Source organism: Lepisma saccharinum, chromosome 5, assembly GCF_977018435.1.
Source record: "Lepisma saccharinum chromosome 5, izLepSacc3.1, whole genome shotgun sequence".
Classification (NCBI taxonomy): Eukaryota; Metazoa; Arthropoda; class Insecta; order Zygentoma; family Lepismatidae; genus Lepisma; species Lepisma saccharinum.
Window position 1 is genome coordinate 9,921,103 of NC_139233.1, and position 20,866 is coordinate 9,941,968.

At 40.7% G+C, this 20,866-nt stretch overlaps 1 protein-coding gene across 7 annotated transcripts in view; it reads left to right on the forward strand.

The window, feature by feature from the left end:
• The first annotated feature begins 426 nt into the window (after positions 1-426).
• Positions 427-20,866, forward strand: part of LOC145987648 (otoferlin-like) — a 453,910-nt gene continuing 433,470 nt past the window's right edge. For all 7 annotated transcript variants that reach the window (XM_083122142.1, XM_083122144.1, XM_083122148.1 and 4 more), the window contains exon 1: positions 427-707. In XM_083122142.1, the coding sequence (XP_082978268.1) occupies positions 629-707 (79 nt within the window). In that variant the 5' untranslated portion in view covers positions 427-628. The remainder of the gene's footprint in view (positions 708-20,866) is intronic.

Consider the following 20,866-nt stretch of genomic DNA (forward strand, 5'->3'; position numbering starts at 1 on the left):
CTCTTATAACACAGGTTAGTGCTCGTTTTGCAATATTTATATAAATGTCTGCATATGTCCATAAAAATAAGCGGGCATTTCAGGCCGCAAATGTCGGCATCTCCGTCAGTGCCGCCCGCCACGCTTCTCCCGATCTCTCGGCTGCAGATCGAAATGGACGCACGGTAGAACCTATTAGAATTTGTGGTCTGCATCTTTAGCAACCCTGAATAAACCCAATGGTTCAAAATAGATTGGCAACACTGAGCGGAGAGGAGAGAGCAGTAACAAAATTCAGCGGGGAGGGAGGGAAAGAGTGCTCGTGATTTTCCGTAAGTTACTAAGTTAGAAACTTCCTCGCCGGGTTGGCAACACTACCACCGAGCTGCGAAGCTGGTAGAAGTAGCGGGTCAGGCAAGGGCTGCTTGTAGTTCGTGTGCAGACGTCGTGCAGCGCGCGCCTCCACGCGTCGAGATGGGCTCCAGAGGAAACTTCAGCGAGCGTCGTTTGGTAGCGGTTGCTCCGAATCTCTGGTGAACCGGACAGAAGTTCAAGGTTGCTGTCCGCGACTTCGATACCCGATCCGTGCGAGTTTGTGCGGTAGGAACAAGAAACAAAATTCCTGTGCGATCCCGCTTTAAATGCTACTATGTCACTGGTTCTTCGGCTCAAACAGTTCGATGTTGCCAAGTGCAAAGGGGAGAAGGTGGCCAAGGTCGACTTCAGGGGTGAGTACACTCTTTTTAACTACCCTTGTTGCTGAGAAGTTGCCGACCAGAACTGCATGTTTTAACATGCCTCTGGTATAGTTATTATGAGCATCGCTAGATAACGAATGCTTTGTTGCCGTTATTAAAAATATACAGGGCTTGATTTTTGTTATTTAGCGTCGCGTTTCTTCCAATTTTGCCTAATCGCGACGATGAGCATGATTTATGATATGATGAAGCGACGGTATGACTTAAGATGACCTGACCCCTCTCCGATTTTCTTCATATTTGACATGCTTACTAATTGAGGCGTGCTAATGACGAATCTGAAGTTAAAATTGGTCGGAAACTTTTTAGAAATTGCAAAATAATTGCGAACCATTGGCGCTAGCCCCACGAACCATTGACGTGTGGTTAGGTTAGTTTCGGTTAGGTTAGGCAAACATAGTTAAAATTTGTTGTGGTGGTAGTATCAGGAATATATATATTTGATTGTATAACAAAAAAAAATCGCGAAAATCGACGGTTTCCATTCCGAAAACTAACGACTTATTTTCGCTTATTTTGCAATTTCTAGACGTTTCCGACAACTTTTAACTTCAGATTCGTGATTAGGTGGCCTCAGTTAGTGAGTATGCCAAATATGAAGAAAATCTGAGAGGGGTCCGATCATCTTAAGTCGGTCCCAAATAACAGCAATGCCCAGGGCGGGATTCGAACCCAGAAGCTCTGGCGTCGTAGCTCTTTGATACTCCGATATAGAGAACTGAAAACGTAACGATAGTATCTTTAGCACATTTCCCAAAAGCCAATTCCATAATCGTCCATTACATAATATTTATTTGTAATTATTGTCATTCAACAATGAACACGAATGACCGTGAATTCGAACCCGGGAACCTTGGTGTCGTAGCGCACTGTGATAGCCACTCCGCCACGCAGATCGGCTCAACAGAACGCACGATATATGCCATTGCTAGCTACTGTGTTACTCTAGTCAAGAGTTCTTTGTTTGTGTCCTGTTTAAGGAATGAAAGTGTCGTCCCTTTGTTGCCAAAGAGAACAAATGCGGGCCAATTGCCAGAACATGTTTGAACATGCCTTTCGTCCAGTTCTTTGGGGCATCAAGATATAACAAATACTTTAATGTCATTATTAACCGTGTTTGACATTTCTAGCTCGTGGTAGAGTACTCAAGTGTCCTGTGTTCTATTCCTGTTTGACGTATGAGTGTATAATAATAATAATAATAATAATAATAATATTTTATTATTATTATTACTGAAAGGAGAAAACGCCATGTATGAAAATACCTTTAGTACAGCTCTTTCGGGGTACGCAAGATAACGAATGCTTTCCTATCATTAATAAAAGTACAAGCCATATATTTGACATTGCTACTGGCTCTTGTAATAATCACGAGTCCTGTGTTCGATTCCTGTGTGATGTATGAGTGTATCGTTTTTTTTTTTAAATCAGTTTTACTAAAATGGAAAAATATGGGCCAAACGTCAGAATGTTATGTTAGATCGTGCTTTAAGTACAACTATTTTACTAGGCTTTTCTGTCACTTTTGGCTAATGGCAAAGATGAGGATGAGTCATGATGTGATTCAAAAAGAGCACTCATGCCCAGGCTGGGATTCGAACCCGGGCCCCTGGCCTCTTAGCGTGATGTGCTAACCACTCCGCCACGAAGGTCGGCGAGACCTCTTTGGCAACAAGACCTAGCGAAGAGGTCAAGGTAGCATTTCGCTCGTACATATACAACCTCTGACAATAAAGTTCGGTGAATGATCCTGAATATCGAAAGTAGACGAATTCTTAATGAACCTACCTTACTGTCCTTCGAAGTTGTCCCCTCCCATGGCTATGCACCGTTGAGAACGGCTGTACATATCTTGGAAACTTTTAGAAATGTCTTCTTTCGGGATGCTGTTCAAGACCCTCGTCACGTTCCGTTGGATGTCCGGAATATCCTCAAATCTCTGACCTTTCAAAGCGATTTTGAGGCGTGGGAAGAGAAAGAAATCTGGAGGATTCAGATCAAAATTTCTTGCAATGCATTGCTACAGAGGATGAGAGCTGGTGTGTGAGGTACGACCCTGAAACGAAACGCCAAAGCATGGAATGGCGTTCTCCTGCATCACCCCGTCGAAAGAAGATCAAGGCGTAAAAATCACGCATAAAGACGATGCTTATCACTTTCTTTGACAGTGATGGCATGATCCACAAGGAATTCCTGGCGGAGGGAACAACAATTTTTCCACCTTGGCCTTCTTCCGACGGGGTGATGCAGGACAACGCCATTCCATGCTTTGGCGTTTCGTTTCAGGGTCGTACCTCACACACCAGCTCTCATCCTCTGTAGCAATGCATTGCAAGAAATTTTGATCTGAATCCTCCAGATTTCTTTCTCTTTCCACGCCTCAAAATCGCTTTGAAAGGTCAGAGATTTGAGGATATTCCGGACATCCAACGGAACGTGACGAGGATCTTGAACACCATCCCGAAAGAAGACTTTTCTAAAAGTTTCCAGGACATGTACAGCCGTTCTCAACGGTGCATAGCCATGGGAGGGGACTACTTCGAAGGACAGTAAGGTAGGTTCATTAAGAATTCGTCTACTCGATATTCAGGATCATTCACCGAACTTTATTGTCAGAGGTATATTATGTAAACCTTCCTTACATTCTTTGATTAGTAGCTACTAGGGAGGCAAGTATTTAAGAAGTGCCACCCCGACTTCAAGATTAGCTTTTTAAAGTTTTGAGAGCTAGGACCACAGTAATGATTACTTGAAGGAGCGTCAGACACGCATTCAATAATACGGGAGATAGACACAGAAATGTAGAAAGAAACGAAATGATGAGAACATGCAAAGAAGAACAGAGTAAGAAAGAACGAGAGAACAAGAAATAAAACAGAGGAGATAGAAAGAAGGAAAAGAAGGAGTGAATGAAAGAAACGAGGAAAGGAAGAAAGAAAGAGAAAGAAAAATAGAAACGCGAAAAGAAAGAGAGAGAGGTGGAAAAAATGAGAAAGATGAAAAGTGAGAAGTAGCCGAGATCACCAATGGAGGGGTCTCATTGATTGATTGATTTGGTGTTTTAAGTCCACTTTATGGCTAAGGCTAAACGGGACTGGACCTACAGTTTAAAGTTGGATCCGAACCACTATGTGCCTCCACCGGGTATCGATCGAACCAAGAGGATCTCATTCATAACACGAGGGTCAACCAACATCATGTTCTGAGGTCAGTGCGGAATTCCTTCGTTGTTAGGTTTAGTTCTCTTAGCATAATACCTTTTGGTCAAATCCCGAAAAGTAGCAGTGTTATTATGCTGAGAGAACTAAATGTAACTTAACGAAGTTATTCCTAGCTTACGTTAGAACAAGATGTTTGTTGAGGCTTGCGCTGTGAGTGAGACTTCCCAATGGAGAGCTCACCTGAAGAAATTATGGTAGGTGCTAAATTTAACGTCAGCGACGCAGGGCAGTAGGGGAAATCTGACCGAAACGAAAGGTGCAGCAAGTAAATGCTGTCCGGTGTTTAAACACTTCTGGTACCTTTTTTTGAAGTTTTGATTTAAAATTGACTTTTGATCAAGAAATCCGTTGTGTGCTTATACGACATTGTTTATGTATAATTACTCCCGACGACGATTCCTTCACAGAGTTTCGTCGCTGGTTAGAGTACCGTGATTTTCCCAGTCCGGAGTGAAATATGGATCTTATTTGAAGGGCAAGTACTGTTTAAATGGATAGCTTTACATTACACCGTTGCTACCGTTTCCACCCTGATAACTTGTAACATATGTGGTCGCTGTACGATCTTATGACTAGCTTATAACAAGTGATCAAGAAAGCTTTGGCGTCAATGAATGTTTACGCAGAGTAAATAGAAAAACTCCTAGTTTTATGTTTATCAGTCAGTCCACGCGTTCGCACTATGCCAATATTAGTATATAGTTTTCAGCATACTTCTATTCTTATCCCAATACACATACAAAAAGTGACAATACACAGTTATTTCATTTTAAAAAGTACACAATTTGAACATCCGGAACATATATTTGGAAATTATCATTAGACAAAGTTTGCTTTAAATTCACTTCGTGCTCCACTACGACGCTAGAGGTCCCGGGTTCGAATCACGGTCAGGGATGTGTGTTTGTGAGAGCTCCTTCATCAATTTCATCACATCATGTCTCATCCTCATCCTCGCGATTAGCCAAAAGTGGCAGTAAAGCGAAGCACGCTTCAGTTTGAAATGTACCTCCACCTGGAATCGAACCGTGGACACCTCTGTTAATAAGGCAACAGCATTAGCCACTACGCTATCGTTTGTCCAACACCAATGATTTAGCTTGATTGGATTGGTGTTTTAAGTCCTCTTTATGCACAAAAAGGCTAATTGGGACTGGACGTACAGTTTAAAGTTGGATCCGAACCACTGTGCCTCCACCGGGTATCGACCCTAAGGACCACTTGGTTACAAGGCGAAGACGCTACCACTACGCTATCGGATAGGCCACATTTCCACGAGAAACTAAGAGAATATGTAGTCTTGAATATCTTTCAAATGATTCCTACAGATGTATATACAGCTGGTTATAATTAAACTGACGGTGTTCAGAGTGGTACAGAACGGTCTGTAATGAGCGTAGGAGTCGTAGATATGCTAATGAAGGAATGCGCTCGCGAATTATGCAAAAACAAAAATTTTGTTCCAATTCTCTCCACCAGGTTAAAATATGGTGCTGTAAGCAGTCAGAACGTGGAAATTTCCGTAACTCTGACGTCAGTATGTTATCTGGACGTAGGTGGCATTGCCTAACTGTTGTGTGAGCTCCCTGGTTGTTGTTGGTGACGCTTCTTGATGATTCATTTTGTGATGTGAATGTTCGTTGAAAGTAAAAAAGATTGAATTTGTTCGTGTAAAACACAATGGCTATTGCGAAGAAAGACCGTGCACTGCTAGAGAAGTTGTTTTACCAGAATGGAAGCAATAGTAACGCTGCATTGTGGAAATATCGCCGACAGAAAGGGCTGAGAAGAGGGCCCATGTCAATTAATGGGCTGAAGAAGATGATGAAGAAATTCGAGGAAACTGGTGAATTGGGTGTTGCACCAGGGAGAGGAAGGCGGCCCATCCCCGTGGAAGTTGTGGACGAAGTTGCTGTAGCTGACCGTGCAGCACATGCCTCAACTTCTGCAACCAGTGCTAGAGCTGTGGCACGTGAATTGTCACTCCCCTGGTCAACAGTTCGCAAGGTATTGCGGTGCATTTTACACTGGTATCCCTACAAGATTCATATTGTGCACCAATTGAAAACCCAAGATATTCCACAACGCCGTGAGCTTGCCCATCGGTTTTTGGCACGCATGGAAGTGGATGACATGTGGCCGGGGAATATGATGTGGACTGACGAGGCGCATTTCACTCTGGACGGTGCACAACTGTCGCATATGGAGTTCCACTCATCCACATGTTGTGCAGGAACAACCATTGCACTCAGTTTACGTGAATGTTTGGTGTGAGTTCACTAGCTCCATCATTCTTGGTCCGTTCTCCTTCGAGGAGATGACACCTCAAAGGTGTATTTTGCCTGTTAGGCGTACAGTGACATCTGCACGTTATAGAGACCTCCTTGTGCAAGACGTGATTCCAGCTTTGCAACAACGGAACTGTGACCACACCACCATTTTAATGCAAGATGGGGCAACACCACATGTGGCTCGCCAAGTGAAAGATTTGTTTCGAGAAACCTTCACTAATGACCGCATCATCTGTAGGCGGTTTCCAGATGCGTGGCCTTCCAGATCCCCCGACCTAAATCCATGTGACTTCTGGTTGTAGAGATATTTAAAAGATCGTGTCTATCAGGGACATATCCGGTCTCTGCCTGATCTGAAGACTAGCATACAACGACATGTCGCTCAGATATCACCAGACATGTTGCGGGGAACTGTCGACCATGCCATGTTACGGATGAAGCATGTTCCTGAGTTGGGAGGCCATATTGAACAGTTCTTGTAACCATAGTTCCTAATAAACGTGCCAGAACCACTGTTATCATGTGTTTGATCATTCCTGCCTTTTTCCTGTACCCATACCACATTCTGACTGCTTACAGCGCCATATTTTAACCTGGTGGCAGGAATTGGAACTAAAATTTTGTTTTTGCATAATTCGCGAGCGCATTGCTTCATTAGCATATCTACGAAGTTTCAGACTCCTACGCTCATTGCAGCCCGTGCTGTACCACTCTGAACACCGTCAGTTTAATTATAACCACCCGTATTTTTAACCTATTTTATGTAAGACAATACTTTATTGTACTACTTCTGAAACTTTTCAAACCGCGCATGTCGTAATTTGAATATATTGAAGATACTATTTATACATTTCATCCAGATATTTATTGCTTACCTATTTTCCACGGACTTTCATCTTCGGTCATATGCAAACTTCATTTTGTAAAATAGGATACATATGTATTTCAATAACATATATCAACGAAGCACCTAGTATATTGTTTATAACTACAGCAAACGAACAACTTCCTCAAATAACAAAAAGCATCAAATTTCTAGAACACAGACATTTATAAACAGAGGAACAAATCTCCATGTAATGGTGTCGGGAAAAATGCGCCCGGGAAAAGTGCGCTCTCGCAATAAAAGTGGGAAAAATGCGCCCAGCACACACGACCTTCACCAATATGATAATATGTTGATTAAAACAACCTTTACGCGGCTTCCCCTCACATTTAACACAGGCTTGGGACTGTCAGGAAAGAGATTTTTTTAAAAGTACAGTAAAAATATTCATTTTTCTGGCGTGTTTAGAAGCTGGAGATGATGTCCTTTGTCATATTTTTTTATTTTACTTTTTTATTTTTTATTAATATGTTGTAATTTTTATTTTATTATATTAAAGTTTTTATTTACATTTGTATTTCCATTTCTTGTGACCTCCGTTGACGATCTTTTCCTCCATTTTTTGGATGTACGCCAGACTTCTCAGGCACTTGGTAAGGTCCTTGGGTGTGCTTGTTTTGTTAGTATGTAAAATTTTGCTAATCTGTTCATCCAGTTTTACGTACGTTCGTTTCCTCTTCGTTCCTTCCAACCCGATGCTAGCCCTGTCATATTTGTATCCGCTGTGTTCCGCTTCCTGCTTCAGCGTCTTCAGAAGGGTGTAGAAGTTGTGACGAAGTCGAACTTTCTCCTGCAGCTTATTGTTCCACCCTTCGACCGCATTGTCCGTGCGGTGTTTTGCATCTTTTGCATCTCCACAGTGCCACACATCAACTGGTAGTTTTTGCAGCCATTGTTGTAGAAAGTAGTCAAGAAACGCTGTCAGTTTCTCTCCTGCTGGCGCCGTACTATGGATTTGGAGCCAACCATCTTCAACGTCCTCGCGGGGGATCACTGCCAGAGCGCTGCACAAGCGGACATGAAGCCTTACTTCTTCGTCATTCTTGCAGTCCGGTACCAATCCAACGTCTTGAGCTTTGCGCCACAGACACTGGTTAAAGTGGAAGTAGCATCCCTTGATGGTACAAGTCGGGAAGTTTGAAATGAGGGAAGAAATGCACGCATCTTCGAAGTCAACCATGATTCTTTCTGGATTCCAACCCGGTAAACCTTCCTTGATTTTCCCAAAAAGTAGGTCGTAAGTTTCTCTTTTTTGTTGGGCAGGAAGGCGAATACTACTGGAGCGATGTTCGTCTCGTTATCTGTACTGCCAAGGTCTGCGTGGATTGTATAGAGCTGGGTGAACTGCTTGCTACACGATTTGAAAGTCCCGTCCATGATTGTGATTCTACAGTATATCCTTCCTTTGGAGCTACAAAAATCGAGGATTCTCTGCTCGTCTCCTTCATCTACCAAAAGGAAACTTGAACTGTCGCAAATTTTCAGGTATTCTTCAGATAAAACGATGTTCTGTCTGGAATTCGGGTCCCGACGATCTCCCTGTGCCTGCCTCCTCACATAGTTCATGCTGCGTTTGAAGCTGGAGTACACAGGAACTTCCGCCACGAGGTCGAATCCTTGATTAAACAAGGGACCCATTTCTTCCTGGTAGAGCTTAGACATAGATTCGTCATCTTCTCTTTCTCGCTTCTTAGCTGCCACTCGCTTAATTCGGACTTCTGTTGTCCTCTACATTTCTCTTTCTTCTCTTTAACACAAAGCCAAGTAGTTTTCTCATCCGTCTTCTTCTTAACTCGATATTGAAATCCATTGAACAGAGCACACGGCTTGCCTCTGTTCGTCTCGGTGATTGTCAAATCAGCCATCACAAATAGAAACACAAACACACACACACACACCTGACCTGTGCCAGATGGTTGGTAATGACTACTGAGTCAGTGGAAACCTTACCAGGTGTGCGATAGAAGCAAACAAACGAACAGAGTTAGATAACCGAGAATTTCAACCCTTCAACGGATTAGTTGGTGAAGGTCATGTGTGCTAGGCGCATTTTTCCCACTTTTATTACGAGAGCGCATTTTTCCTGGGCGCATTTTCTCCTGATTCCATGTAATATGTATTCTAATTTTATGTAAATCCTTGGACATAACAAGTTACTCAACTGCTTTGCTTTACACAACGTTATGCGTCAAATAACATCCTTTCAAACACTCCTGTCATTCCCAAATTAATGCAGAAGGACTACATTTAGTATATACAGAATTGAATTCTGTAATTGTTCTTTCCGCGACTCAAGTTACGACTTAGGGGAAAGCGTTCTGAATCAATTGAACCCATTAAAGGACATTTCGCAGAAGGAACTCAGGGCGATACCGTCTTCTGTGTTTTAAAAGTTTTTGAAGACTGGGTTAAGCGTTGGCATATGTGTGTTGCATCTGATGGGGCCTATTTTGAAGGCGACAAAATAAATGTTGATGATTAACCACGTATTTTGTGTTTTATTCACAAATTCAGGGTACTCTTTGTACGTAGTAGTACAGCGTGTCCACAAAGTCCTGCTACCGTTACAATGGAACTTAACTCCTAAACTATAGAAGATAAAGACATGCGGTTTTTTGCAACGTGTTCTACAGCTCTCAAAGTTTTATTTACAATTACAACACTTGCACATGCGCCCCGTTAGTATACGACCACACACACTTTGCCTTCTCCTGTGCTGTCGTCATTGTCGCTCACAACATAATCTGTTAAAAAACAAAAACAAATAATAATAATAATAATAATAAAATACCACTACTTATTAAAACTTTGAGAGCTGTAGAACACGTTGCAAGAAACCTCATACAGTTTAGGAGCTATGTTTCATTATAATGGTAGCAGGACTTTGTAGACACGCTGTACTACACTGCCACAAAAGCGTGTGAAGTGTGTTTGCAAAAGGCTCCGAAGCTTTGCCAGGAACTTGAAGGAGAGAATGATTTCGGGCAAAGGATTGTGGGGGGGAAGTTCCCAATTGAATGTTATCCTTTCGTCCAACGTTCAATCCAACTTCGGATTTCGTCATTAAAGATCAGGCTTGTATTTACATGAAAGTATTGATCGAATAATATAGGGTAAAAGAAGGGATGTTCGCCATGCTGGGAATTTCGTCGTACTTGTGGTTTTTGTAATCGTAGATAGAAACTTTAGGTTGGAAACACTGACTGATGCCTGTAAAAAATCAAGTAACAAGTGCCTTGTTTACAGTAAAAACTACAGTGTGGTGAGCGAACTAGCAAGCAAGCAGTACAGTTTGGAATGCGCGGTTGCGTCTACACAGAAGACAAAGAAAGGTGCCGAATTTCAATACTACGTTGGATATTGTCATTTCGTGGCAGATAAAAACTATTTTTCTTCCTTTTAATTATTGATATCGTAACCTCACACTTTAAGAATCTCGTGAAAAGATTTGCTTTGGAAAGCGTGCATGTACAAGTAAACATAAGTTGTTTTCTTTCGACTATGCATTTGCTGGTAAATTCGCCAGAGTAACAGAAAATGTGTCGAATTTCCTTTCTTACAGGCGATCTTTCACACACAACTTGTTCACAATTCATATGAACATTTAGGCCTATGTTTCTTAAACATGTCTGTATTATATCTTTTTAAGCAGTTGTCATTTGTAGGTCTCTTACACTTTGTTGTCTGACTTATTGGCAACAACTTGGTATTCATACACTTAAACTGACGATAAAATGATAAATAAGTTATATGGCGAATTTCCCAGCATGTGGCGGGAATTTAGCCACTTTTTCTCATTTTAGTATTTTTAATATTACGTCATAAATATAAGTAATATGTTATATTCCTCATAATCCACAATGCCTACTTTTTGTATCGTATAAATTTTATCCTTCTCCCCCAATTCGTTTAGAAGGAAAAAGTGAAAAGCATTTTAGTGGCGAACTTCCCTCCTTTACCCTAGATACAATTGAACGATGAAAATATTGGGCTTTACTCATGGTGTTCATATTAACTTCTCGTTTTGAATCGACGGGTTCGAATGTCAGTGAGGTACAGTCAGCGGCAATAGAAACGGACATCTACATCCTGGAGTACTGGCTTCCTTGCAAGGCGTTAAGTGTGTTGCCTAACTCTAAGGGCCTAAGTGGATTTTAATAGCAAATTTTCTATGGCAACTTCTACCAGCGCCGTAGATTTAGGCAAAACACGCCTTACAGGAACGTGAGTATTTCTGGATCTTAGCGTCCCATTTTTATTGCGGCTGACTGTACATACAGAACTCAAAGTGCATCAAATTATGGTTGATAAAAGTGTGTATTTTTATCAACCAAAATGCATCACAAGCAGTTTATGTGCTTTAATGTGTTGCCGGGAATCTAGTAATGGTGGGACAATTGCGCCGATCACTAACTGCAGGTGCACCTAACCTAACCTAACCTAAAAGTGATTGTAATGCAAGTAGGCTACGTTTACAAGCTACCTTGCCAGTCTCAAGCCTGAAGAAAGTGTGAGAAGAACCAGCGTTTTATTCGAAAATAAATGTTCTTGTAAGAAGTATTGATTGATTGATTTGCTTTATTTTAATTTGCTTCTTGTGCCACTTTTGGCTAATTTGCGAAGATGGGGATGAGTGATGATATGATGAAATTGATGAATGGAGACTCACAAACATCCATGCCCAAGCCAGGATTCGAACCCGGGACCCCTGACCTCGTAGCGCGATGTGCTAACCATTCCGCCACGGGGCCGGCTGTAAAATGTATTGTACGGGGTGTTAAGTTACCCTTCAATTTGATAGAAGATTTAAAATGTCATCGCAATTGTCCACCCACCCTTTCACTTCTCACTGTGTTCATCGCAATTGTCCGCCTACCATTACAGGAGTCAAGATATTTGAGTCAAGTGACAAAATGTGTCACAGAAATTTTGTCACAAAACCTTGAACGAACGGATTTGCTGCCAGTGACGTGCTCAAAAAAGGGGGGTGGAGGTGTTAGAGGTCATAACCCCCACCCTTTGGCCCATTGTTCCTAAAGGAAAGAACATGAATGGCTGGAAAAGATAGCAAAATGAAAACTGGCTACTAAAAAAGTATACGTACGACCGCCTTTCGAAAACCTGGACACGCCACTGTGTGCTGTGGGTTGTAGTTTGTGCACCACTGTTGTACAGTTATGGGACACCTAGATTCTGTGCGTGTTGTATAACTCTGCTGCTGTGGTCGAAGTTGCCATTGAAAATTTTCTATTTGAAGTGAAGACCTACGGACAGTGTAATACATTTTCCATACTCAAAATAGGAAAACATAATCGTTCATTAACAAAATATGTATTTCTCAATATGTCACTTAATGTAATGAATAAGTTATTAAAATCGTTACTAAGAAAAGTATTATTATTATTATTACAAAATTTCGTTTTGGAGTCGCAACCTTCAAAGTTTTGACTGGATAATTACATGACCCTGTTTCGACTTGGCTACGTGCAGCTACGAATGTGTTATACATTTTAGGTAAGAAGTTTAGAAACTTCATTAAAACATTCCTGTAGCAGTCTTGACTTTTACATCTGCTTTTGACGTTTGGGCTGATGAAATTACAGGTCTTTGCTTTGCTTGAAATGAAAAATTATTCATGGTCCTTAACAGCATTGAAGTTCCTTCTTCGTCTCAGATTGCCCCCCACCTCCCCTTGAACAGCGACGAAAGTTTTTTCTGTTTTATTAATCTCGTGATTTCTCTGCTTCAAGCGTTTATTTCAGTATTCTATTTTTTTTTTGCGTGATACAACAGTGGTACTAACTTTTCTTCTGCACTTGAAATGTAACGTGTTGCTAGTAACATTTACTTAATTAGTAAGTGCGAAGCAATCACTTGTTTTAGTAACTGTGAAGGCTATCTTTCAAGTAACAGTGACGTGGTTGCCTACGTATAACCGTGACCTGGTTACTTCCGAGTAAGCGTGGCGCAATTATTTTTTTAGTAATAGTTATGTTGTTACTTTTAGCTATGTGACGCAGGTACTTTTTGACTAGTCGTGATACAATTACATATTGAGTAAACTTTGCTTACTTTTGTGAGTAGGACACCTTTCATGAGTTACTTTGACCCCTGAGTAGTTACTTTCTGATTAACACTAACGTACTTTTTGATTAAGCCTGACTGAATTACTTTTGATTATAAGAGACGCAGTTACTTTCTTATTAATCGTGACGCAGCTTCTTGTAGAGTTACCGTAACACTGCTACGTTCACAGTAAATGTGACGCAATTGCTTACTTTTTGAATAAACGTGATGGAACTACTTTTGATTAACTACAACGCTGTTACTTTTTCAACGAACGTGACCCAGTAACTTTTTCAGTAAACGAGGTTCACTTTTCTTATTTTTGTGAGTAAAAATGACGTAATAAGGACACCTTTGATGAAGCATGACGAGTTACTTTGACCCCTGCGCGGTTACTTTTGTGATTATTCCTGACGTACTTCCTTTTTATTTATCTTCACTTTTTGATTATTTATTTATTTGAACACAACAGGCGAATGCCCAATTATAGTGTTCCATATGTTTTAATAAATATAAAGTATGTCAAGGCTAAAGTACATTGTAAATGTACACAAAAAGTATAGTTACTAAAAACAAAAACATTAAAATAATAATACAAGTTTGATTGAAAGTGTATCATAAAATGTCAGACGTAACTATCCAATACAAGAATTGCCTACATAAACACAAAATTTCAAATATTACAACGTACAAATACTATCTTTACATTCAATGTTTCAGATCTGAGCCAACACGGACAAAACAAAAAAATAAAGAGATACTTACATAATGCTTTATAATTTACATGAAATATAAACTTGATATAAACACAGTAGAATTCCAGGATGAAAAATATCTTTATTACATTATGAACTATAGAGAATTACATTTTTTTAAAAAATAAACCTTCAGGCCTCCCCGATGGCGCAGTGGTAGCGTCGTCCCCTTGTAATCAAGGGGTCCCGGGTTCGATACCCGATGGAGGCACATAGTGGTCCGGATCCCACTTTAAACTGTAGGTCCAGTCCCGATTAGCCTCCAATCCAATAAAACTTCATTTTGGAACTGAGGTCCTCATTCCTTCTGAGTATTTGAATGAGTTTATATTTAAAACAAAACATTCGGTAAACTATTAATTAATAAATATTAGCATAATTTTACAGTCCCTTTTTATTCATTTATAAATCTACAGTAATGTTTATTTATTTTATTTATTTATTCATTGACCCTGACGTAGTTACTTTTTGGTTGACCAATACGCGGTTACTTTGACCACGACGCAGTGGAAAAGTTTATCGTAGAAGAGATAGATAAATTGGAGCTTCGTTATGTGCAGCCGCGAAGTGTTTCATGAGTAGAGGAGGACTGGTTTAGAAGTTACAGGGGCAGATGGTTACGTATCCATATCCTAAAAGAGGAACTGATAGGCACAAAAGAGGACTGAGATTACTTGGACTGAGAAATGAACACCCAATTGGAACGAGAAGAAGAGATACAAGTAAGAAAAGAAGGGATCCTGATCCTTTCTGTGCATCACTCTTTTTTGTCACAGCGATATTCTTCCAACTTGACATCTGCGTTCGAGCAAGGCAATGAGGTCGGCAAAGAATGCTGTTCTTCTGGACGAAAGGATGACGAAGTAATTTCAGTAGACGTCTCTTCAGTGATCATGGTTGTCGGTTTTCTCTTTCTGTGTTCTTTCTTACTTTCTCCATTTCTTTCTTTATTGCATTATCTTTCTTTTTATTTCTCCCATTCCTCCTATTTCTTGATCTATAATTAGTTTACTGTTTGTCTCTTTTTCTTACTCTGTTATTCTGTTTATCTCCTTGCTTTTGGACTGTTTCTTTTCTCCCTATCTCCTTCTTCCTCTTTCCTACTCTTTCTTTCTTCCTATTTCTTCTTTCTTTTTGTTACTCTCTTTATTTTCTCTATTCTGTCTCATTCTTTCTCATCTGTTTCCGACTTTCACCCTACTAGGTGGCCAAAACGTCTTATTACCCCCCTATATCGTAGTGGTAACGTGATCTCCGTGTAATCAAGGGTCCTGGGTTCGATACCCATTGGCGGCACATAATGGTTCAAATTCCGCTTTAAACTGTAGGTCCAATTCCAGTTAACATTTCAGTGCATTAAGTGGACTTAAAGGCAAGATCAAACAAATGCTACCCCTTTTAGAAAAACTTACGAAGTACTAATCCTGAGTGTCAGTGACAAAATAAATTCGAACCTGAGACATCTGCCGTCGTAGTGATCTGTGATAACCCCTCTGCCAAGGAGGTCGGCGATAAATTTTCAAAATTTCTCATTCAGCCTATTGGATCGAGCTGCTGCGGCCATCGGGTACGCCCCTGGCGCATGGACGAGAGAAATTAAAGCATATCCAGAAAGAAATCAGCGGAAACAGCGCCAAAAGGTAAATAAATTTTTCGCGGCAGCCCCATTGTTCGTTCCGTCGACATCAAAACATGATGTAGTTCACTGACTAATTCAGCAAACGGCTCTAATGAAGGGGCAAATCGAAACCGGAAGTCGCCAGAAATTCAATGATATCGACTCGCGCCAGCGGGCTGTTTGCGCTCGCCAGCCCCGATAGGGATCCTTTTTAATTGGGGGCTCCGTGTCATGGCTGCCTCTCCCGTTAATCTTCCCTCTGGCAGCTACGTCACCATTAAACTAGGTCGTCCCATGCAGAAATTCTTGTTGTTACTCAATTTTCCCCTCTTCATATGGACGGTGGCATTATGTTAACAGGGTGTAATGGACAAGGCTCTTGTTTGGATGGTACCGAAATGAGAAATGTGTGTCTTGTTTTCGGTCTCGTCTTAATTTACAAATGTCTTTCTCGTTCTCGTTCTCGTCACAGGTCGCCCAGATGAAATTAAGACCTTTGTTTTTCTTTCGGCATGGTCTATTGGTTAGACAGGGAATTCCTTGAATGCCGAGAATTCTGCATGAATTCTCCGTAGGCGTGAAAAACTTTTATTAATGCAAATCCCATTGAAGTTACACATATTTATAAATGCCCTCACACAAGGTTTTTACAGTTTAGCTTTTATATTTATCGAAGAAAAGAAAGGTGCGTGGAAAATAAAACAGAATTATCTCATTCCGTTTGCTTTGTTAGTGTCCCTTGCAGATCAATCTATCTGACAGACAGAAGATTTTTGGAAATTAAGATTTCTTGAAAGATCCTCTCGGGCTATCGACCAGACGAGTTGTAGAAAGGATTCCAAGGTTTCGAGAGCTAACCTCACTCTCATCTTCAGGGTTGATCTTCAGCCCGAGAGATTCTTTTCATCTTTCGCCTCCAGGAAATCTTCAAGACTTACTTCAAGATATCTTGAAGTTCATTAGGTAAATTTGAGTTTGAAATGTTTGCGCAATTTACAGTTTTTCGTAGATTAATATATCCTTTAACATGTGCGCCAAACTATAACTCCCAGAAAAATATGATTGAACGCATACAGAAAGAAAATCTGAGATTTTTTGTATTATAAGAAGCATCAAATATATCACCAATGATACTTAAAATGCCATACATTGATTTGTTACATGAACTTGCATACAAAATCCCGAGAACAGAAAAGTTCCCCACTTGAATATAATGACACTTGAATATAACATTATCTCAAATCATTTGGTGGACTTGGATTTCGGTAAGACACAGGCCAAACTTATGAATATGTTAAAGAGGTATTATTCCTAATAATGGATTTATTATGAGGATTGGATTTGTCACATTAAAGTTTGTTCAAATGACATATTGTACCAGTATTTGTGATACTGTTTTGTGTGATTCAGGTGAAATGGGTAAATTTCTGAAAATTGTTGTTGTCCCATTTAAGTAGTGAGCCTGTTCTGTCATCGAGATATATATATATTATGTTTATGTATGGGAGTGCGTAAAGGAGAAAGGAGGGAGAATGTACATGTGCGTACGAGTTGTAAATGTAAATGTTTATAAATACTACCTTCTGTAATTGGAGACTTGTTTCTGTCCAAGGTAAATAAATAAACAAACATTTGTCACTCGTGTTTGTAGATGTATTTCGAGTCTGAGTATGTGAAATGGAAACTCCGCACCTTGAATTAAATATGTTAAATACATTTACCGTTTAATTGAATTAGAATTTTTGGATATATTGGAATCGCACAGACCCTATATATTGTTAATATACTTGTATGTGTGTGTGCGTGAGTGGTGAGAGGCGGTAATACGAAAAGTTTAAATAGAGAAAACATCTGCTCGTACGCGTGAATTGTTTTAAAGTTCGCCTTGAAAACAGGGAATTATAGCCTACTTGAATTTTATCATGGTCCTTTAGATCCACTAGATTGTAGATACCCTGATCGATGAACTCCGTTCGCTGGTTTCAGAACCAGTCTTCAACGGAATTCCGGACCTCAGCACAGTTAGTGAACCGGCGGCCATTTAGAACTATTTTTATTGGCCCAAAGATGTGGTCGTGGTAGGATGACAGATCTGGAATATAGGGGGGATGATTGACGACCTCCCAGCAGAAACACCGCAGCAAATCTTGGCACACTCTTGCCACTACATCATCTGAACACTGTATACCGTAATAGACATCCTTCATACGACGATCAATTTAGGCTCCACTTCTGCCGTCAAAGAAATTGAATTACTGCTCGCTGGGCGTGCTTGAACGCATACAAGTCACAATCGGACGTGTTTGTAACACTTGCATTAAATTTCAATGGAATCATTACAAACTAGAAGTGTCCGTGACTGTACAAGGGTGAAAGAAGATACATTTTTCTAGTTTATTTGTTCATTTTCCGATCACAGTTGCTGGAAGTGGTTCCTTTTCCCTTCCTTTTTTTAAAGAACCCATTTCGTAAATTGACACCAGAGACAAACAATGAAGGTCGGACATAAGGCCTATAAATATTGTAGCAGAAGAAAGGCGAATGTTGTGAGGTTGTGCCTAATACGATTCCTGAAGACATTTTTCCTTTGAAAGACGAAGCCTGCTTTCAGCTTAATCCTATTCACGCCGTCGCACAGAGCACCAAACAAGAGATTCTCAATGATTGTTTCCAAAGCATTATAGACAGTAGAAGTGTCTCTTCGTCCGCTGAAAGGTTCGTGCATGGTTGGTAGATAATGGGAATCGATAAAGTTACGAGCACACGGTGCCGGCCCGCACCCGGCCGACAAGATCCTCAACCGCCCGCAAATCTGATTGATTCGGTGCTGTCCGGGCTCCTATGCCCTTCGGTCACTGTCGCGAGTATTCGGGTTCGTTCGGCTTCAGAGTTCGTCTGCGCGCGCATCGTTTCAATTCGGCCTCGACTTCAGAATTACGGGTGGGCTTGTACTGGCTCCGTGTGCGGGAAATTTAACAGCCCGCGAACGGTGGTTCGAGCAAGGTAGTAAGCGCTGTTGCAAACAGCTGGTAGCAGCAGCTACGTTTCCCCTCTCAAGCCTTCATTGGCTGAGCCCTCTCGAGTCACTACTTGCGCAGAGGACTTGTTTTCGTTCGCTTGCTCTACACATTCCCGGGACAGGGTGTAGGAATGCTCGTAAAACATCCAATGGGATCGTGTGTTGTTTAGATAAGATATCCGCAGGCTTTTACCGGGAGGAAATTGTGGTTGAGAGAAAGTTGGATTTGAAGAGTGATGTGTGAAATTGATCTGTAGGCAGAGGTGACAATTTAGGAACATGAAGAGTAGGAATTTGGAAATATGAAGAATGAGAGAGTCTCCTTCGTGCCCACATTCGGAGTTAGCAGGATTGTCGTAATTGTAATAGATTATTTAAAGTGATATCGGCCATTAAGAGACATAGACGTAACTTAGGGTGGGGGGGGGCAAGGGGGACACTTGCCACCCCAGAATTTTCAATTTATTTAAATTTACGAGTTGTGGGTATTCTTGTTAATTAAGAGTAATTTTAATAATTTAGCAAATCTAACAGTTATTTAGCAAAATAGTCTGCTATTTTTATGGGACACAAAAACTTTCTGATTCTGCGTCCTACTCCAAAGATAAGCCCAAGTTCAATTCTGCCCCCCTCCCCTTAAAGTTAGGTCCCAAATTACGCCAATGAAAGCGAATGCATCTTTCTTCGTTATATTCCCCAGGTAACTTACGTGCCGTTTACCTGAATCTAAATAATATACTCCCATTTTCTTGCTCATCATAAAGCGCTCTTCCAAACTTATGGAACCTAATTTTATGAACACCGTGTATATTAATTGACATTATTTATGAAAATGAAACCAGTTTTGGATCTTATCGCGAGTTGTCTTTCCTTTTAACACTTTTTAATTAATATTGAAGCCAGAGCGAGCGTGGGACTAAATTTTATTCAGAGCTGCATCACCCGGCGGATTAGTGTAAAAGAGACATCGACACGCACAAAAACCTTCCACTCTTCATTTGGCTCGTCTAACGAGGTCTTTTACATAGCCAGGGCTTCGGGCGATCCGTTTCCTTTGATCCCTCATTCAACACGCACGGAACGGAAACTGGACCGATATTAGCCACGCGTGGCTTACGGGCGAGGGAGCAAAGGTCAGTCGGCCGGAGAGACCGCTTGCAGTCGCCAATAGGGTTGAAAAAGAGCTCAAAATGTCAGCCATTAGTAACTTTCATCGCTCCGATCGGCATGAATTGAGCAATTTCTCTCCCTAGGATAAGCAGAAGTTTATTCCTTCAATTTTCGCATTTTACCATCGCTTCTCTGCAACTTTCGCTAATAGCGAAGATGAGGATGAATGATTATGATAAAACTGATGGCCTCCAGAAAGGCCTCGAACCCGGGTTTTTCGTTGGCGAGATCGAAAGTCTTCCATGCTACCAGGCGTTCTATATTCAAGAGTCTCTCCTAGTTTTGAAGATGGCGGCAGTTTCCACGCCGTTTTATCTCTTCTTCAGTTTTATACCTGCATCATTCACCATCGTCAGATTTTATCGTGGATATATCACGTTCGACTCCCGTTGAAAACAAATTGCAGCGTCCCGATTAGCCTATCTGACTATATAGAAAGAGCGACGCTCAAGGGTTGACTGATTGATTGATTTAGTTTAATTTATTTCAGGTTTTGTGCCTCTTGGCTAATTTGCGAAGATGGGGATGAGTGATGAAATGATGAAAGTGATGAATGGACATTCACAAACAAACAAGCCCGAACGGCATTCGAACCCGGGATGTGCTATCCAATTTATTATTATTATTATTATTATTATTATTATTATTATTATTTATAAAGGAATACCCCTATTCGGCAGTATCCTCCGTCATTCACACATTTTCACAATCTTTCACACATGTCCAAGTTTTCACTGTATTCACATTAATTCTCATTATTCGGACAAACCCAAACATCCAAGCCCAAGCGGGGTTCGAACCCGGGACCCCTAGCGTTGCAACGCGATGAGCTAACCACTCGGCCACAGGGTCCGGCGACGCTCAAGGGAGCCCGCAGGGTTTTTTCTCAGGCGGGTTGACAGAGTCATAGAAACTTTTATTATTATTATTAGTAATGATATTATTGTTGCTATTATTACTGATATTATTGTTTTTATTTTTGTTATTATTATTATAATTATGACATTACTATTACTACTAATACTACTACTACTTATGTTATTTAAAATTACATGCATTTGTAATTTCCATATTCTGTATATCTACAGGGTGGTTCAAAAAGT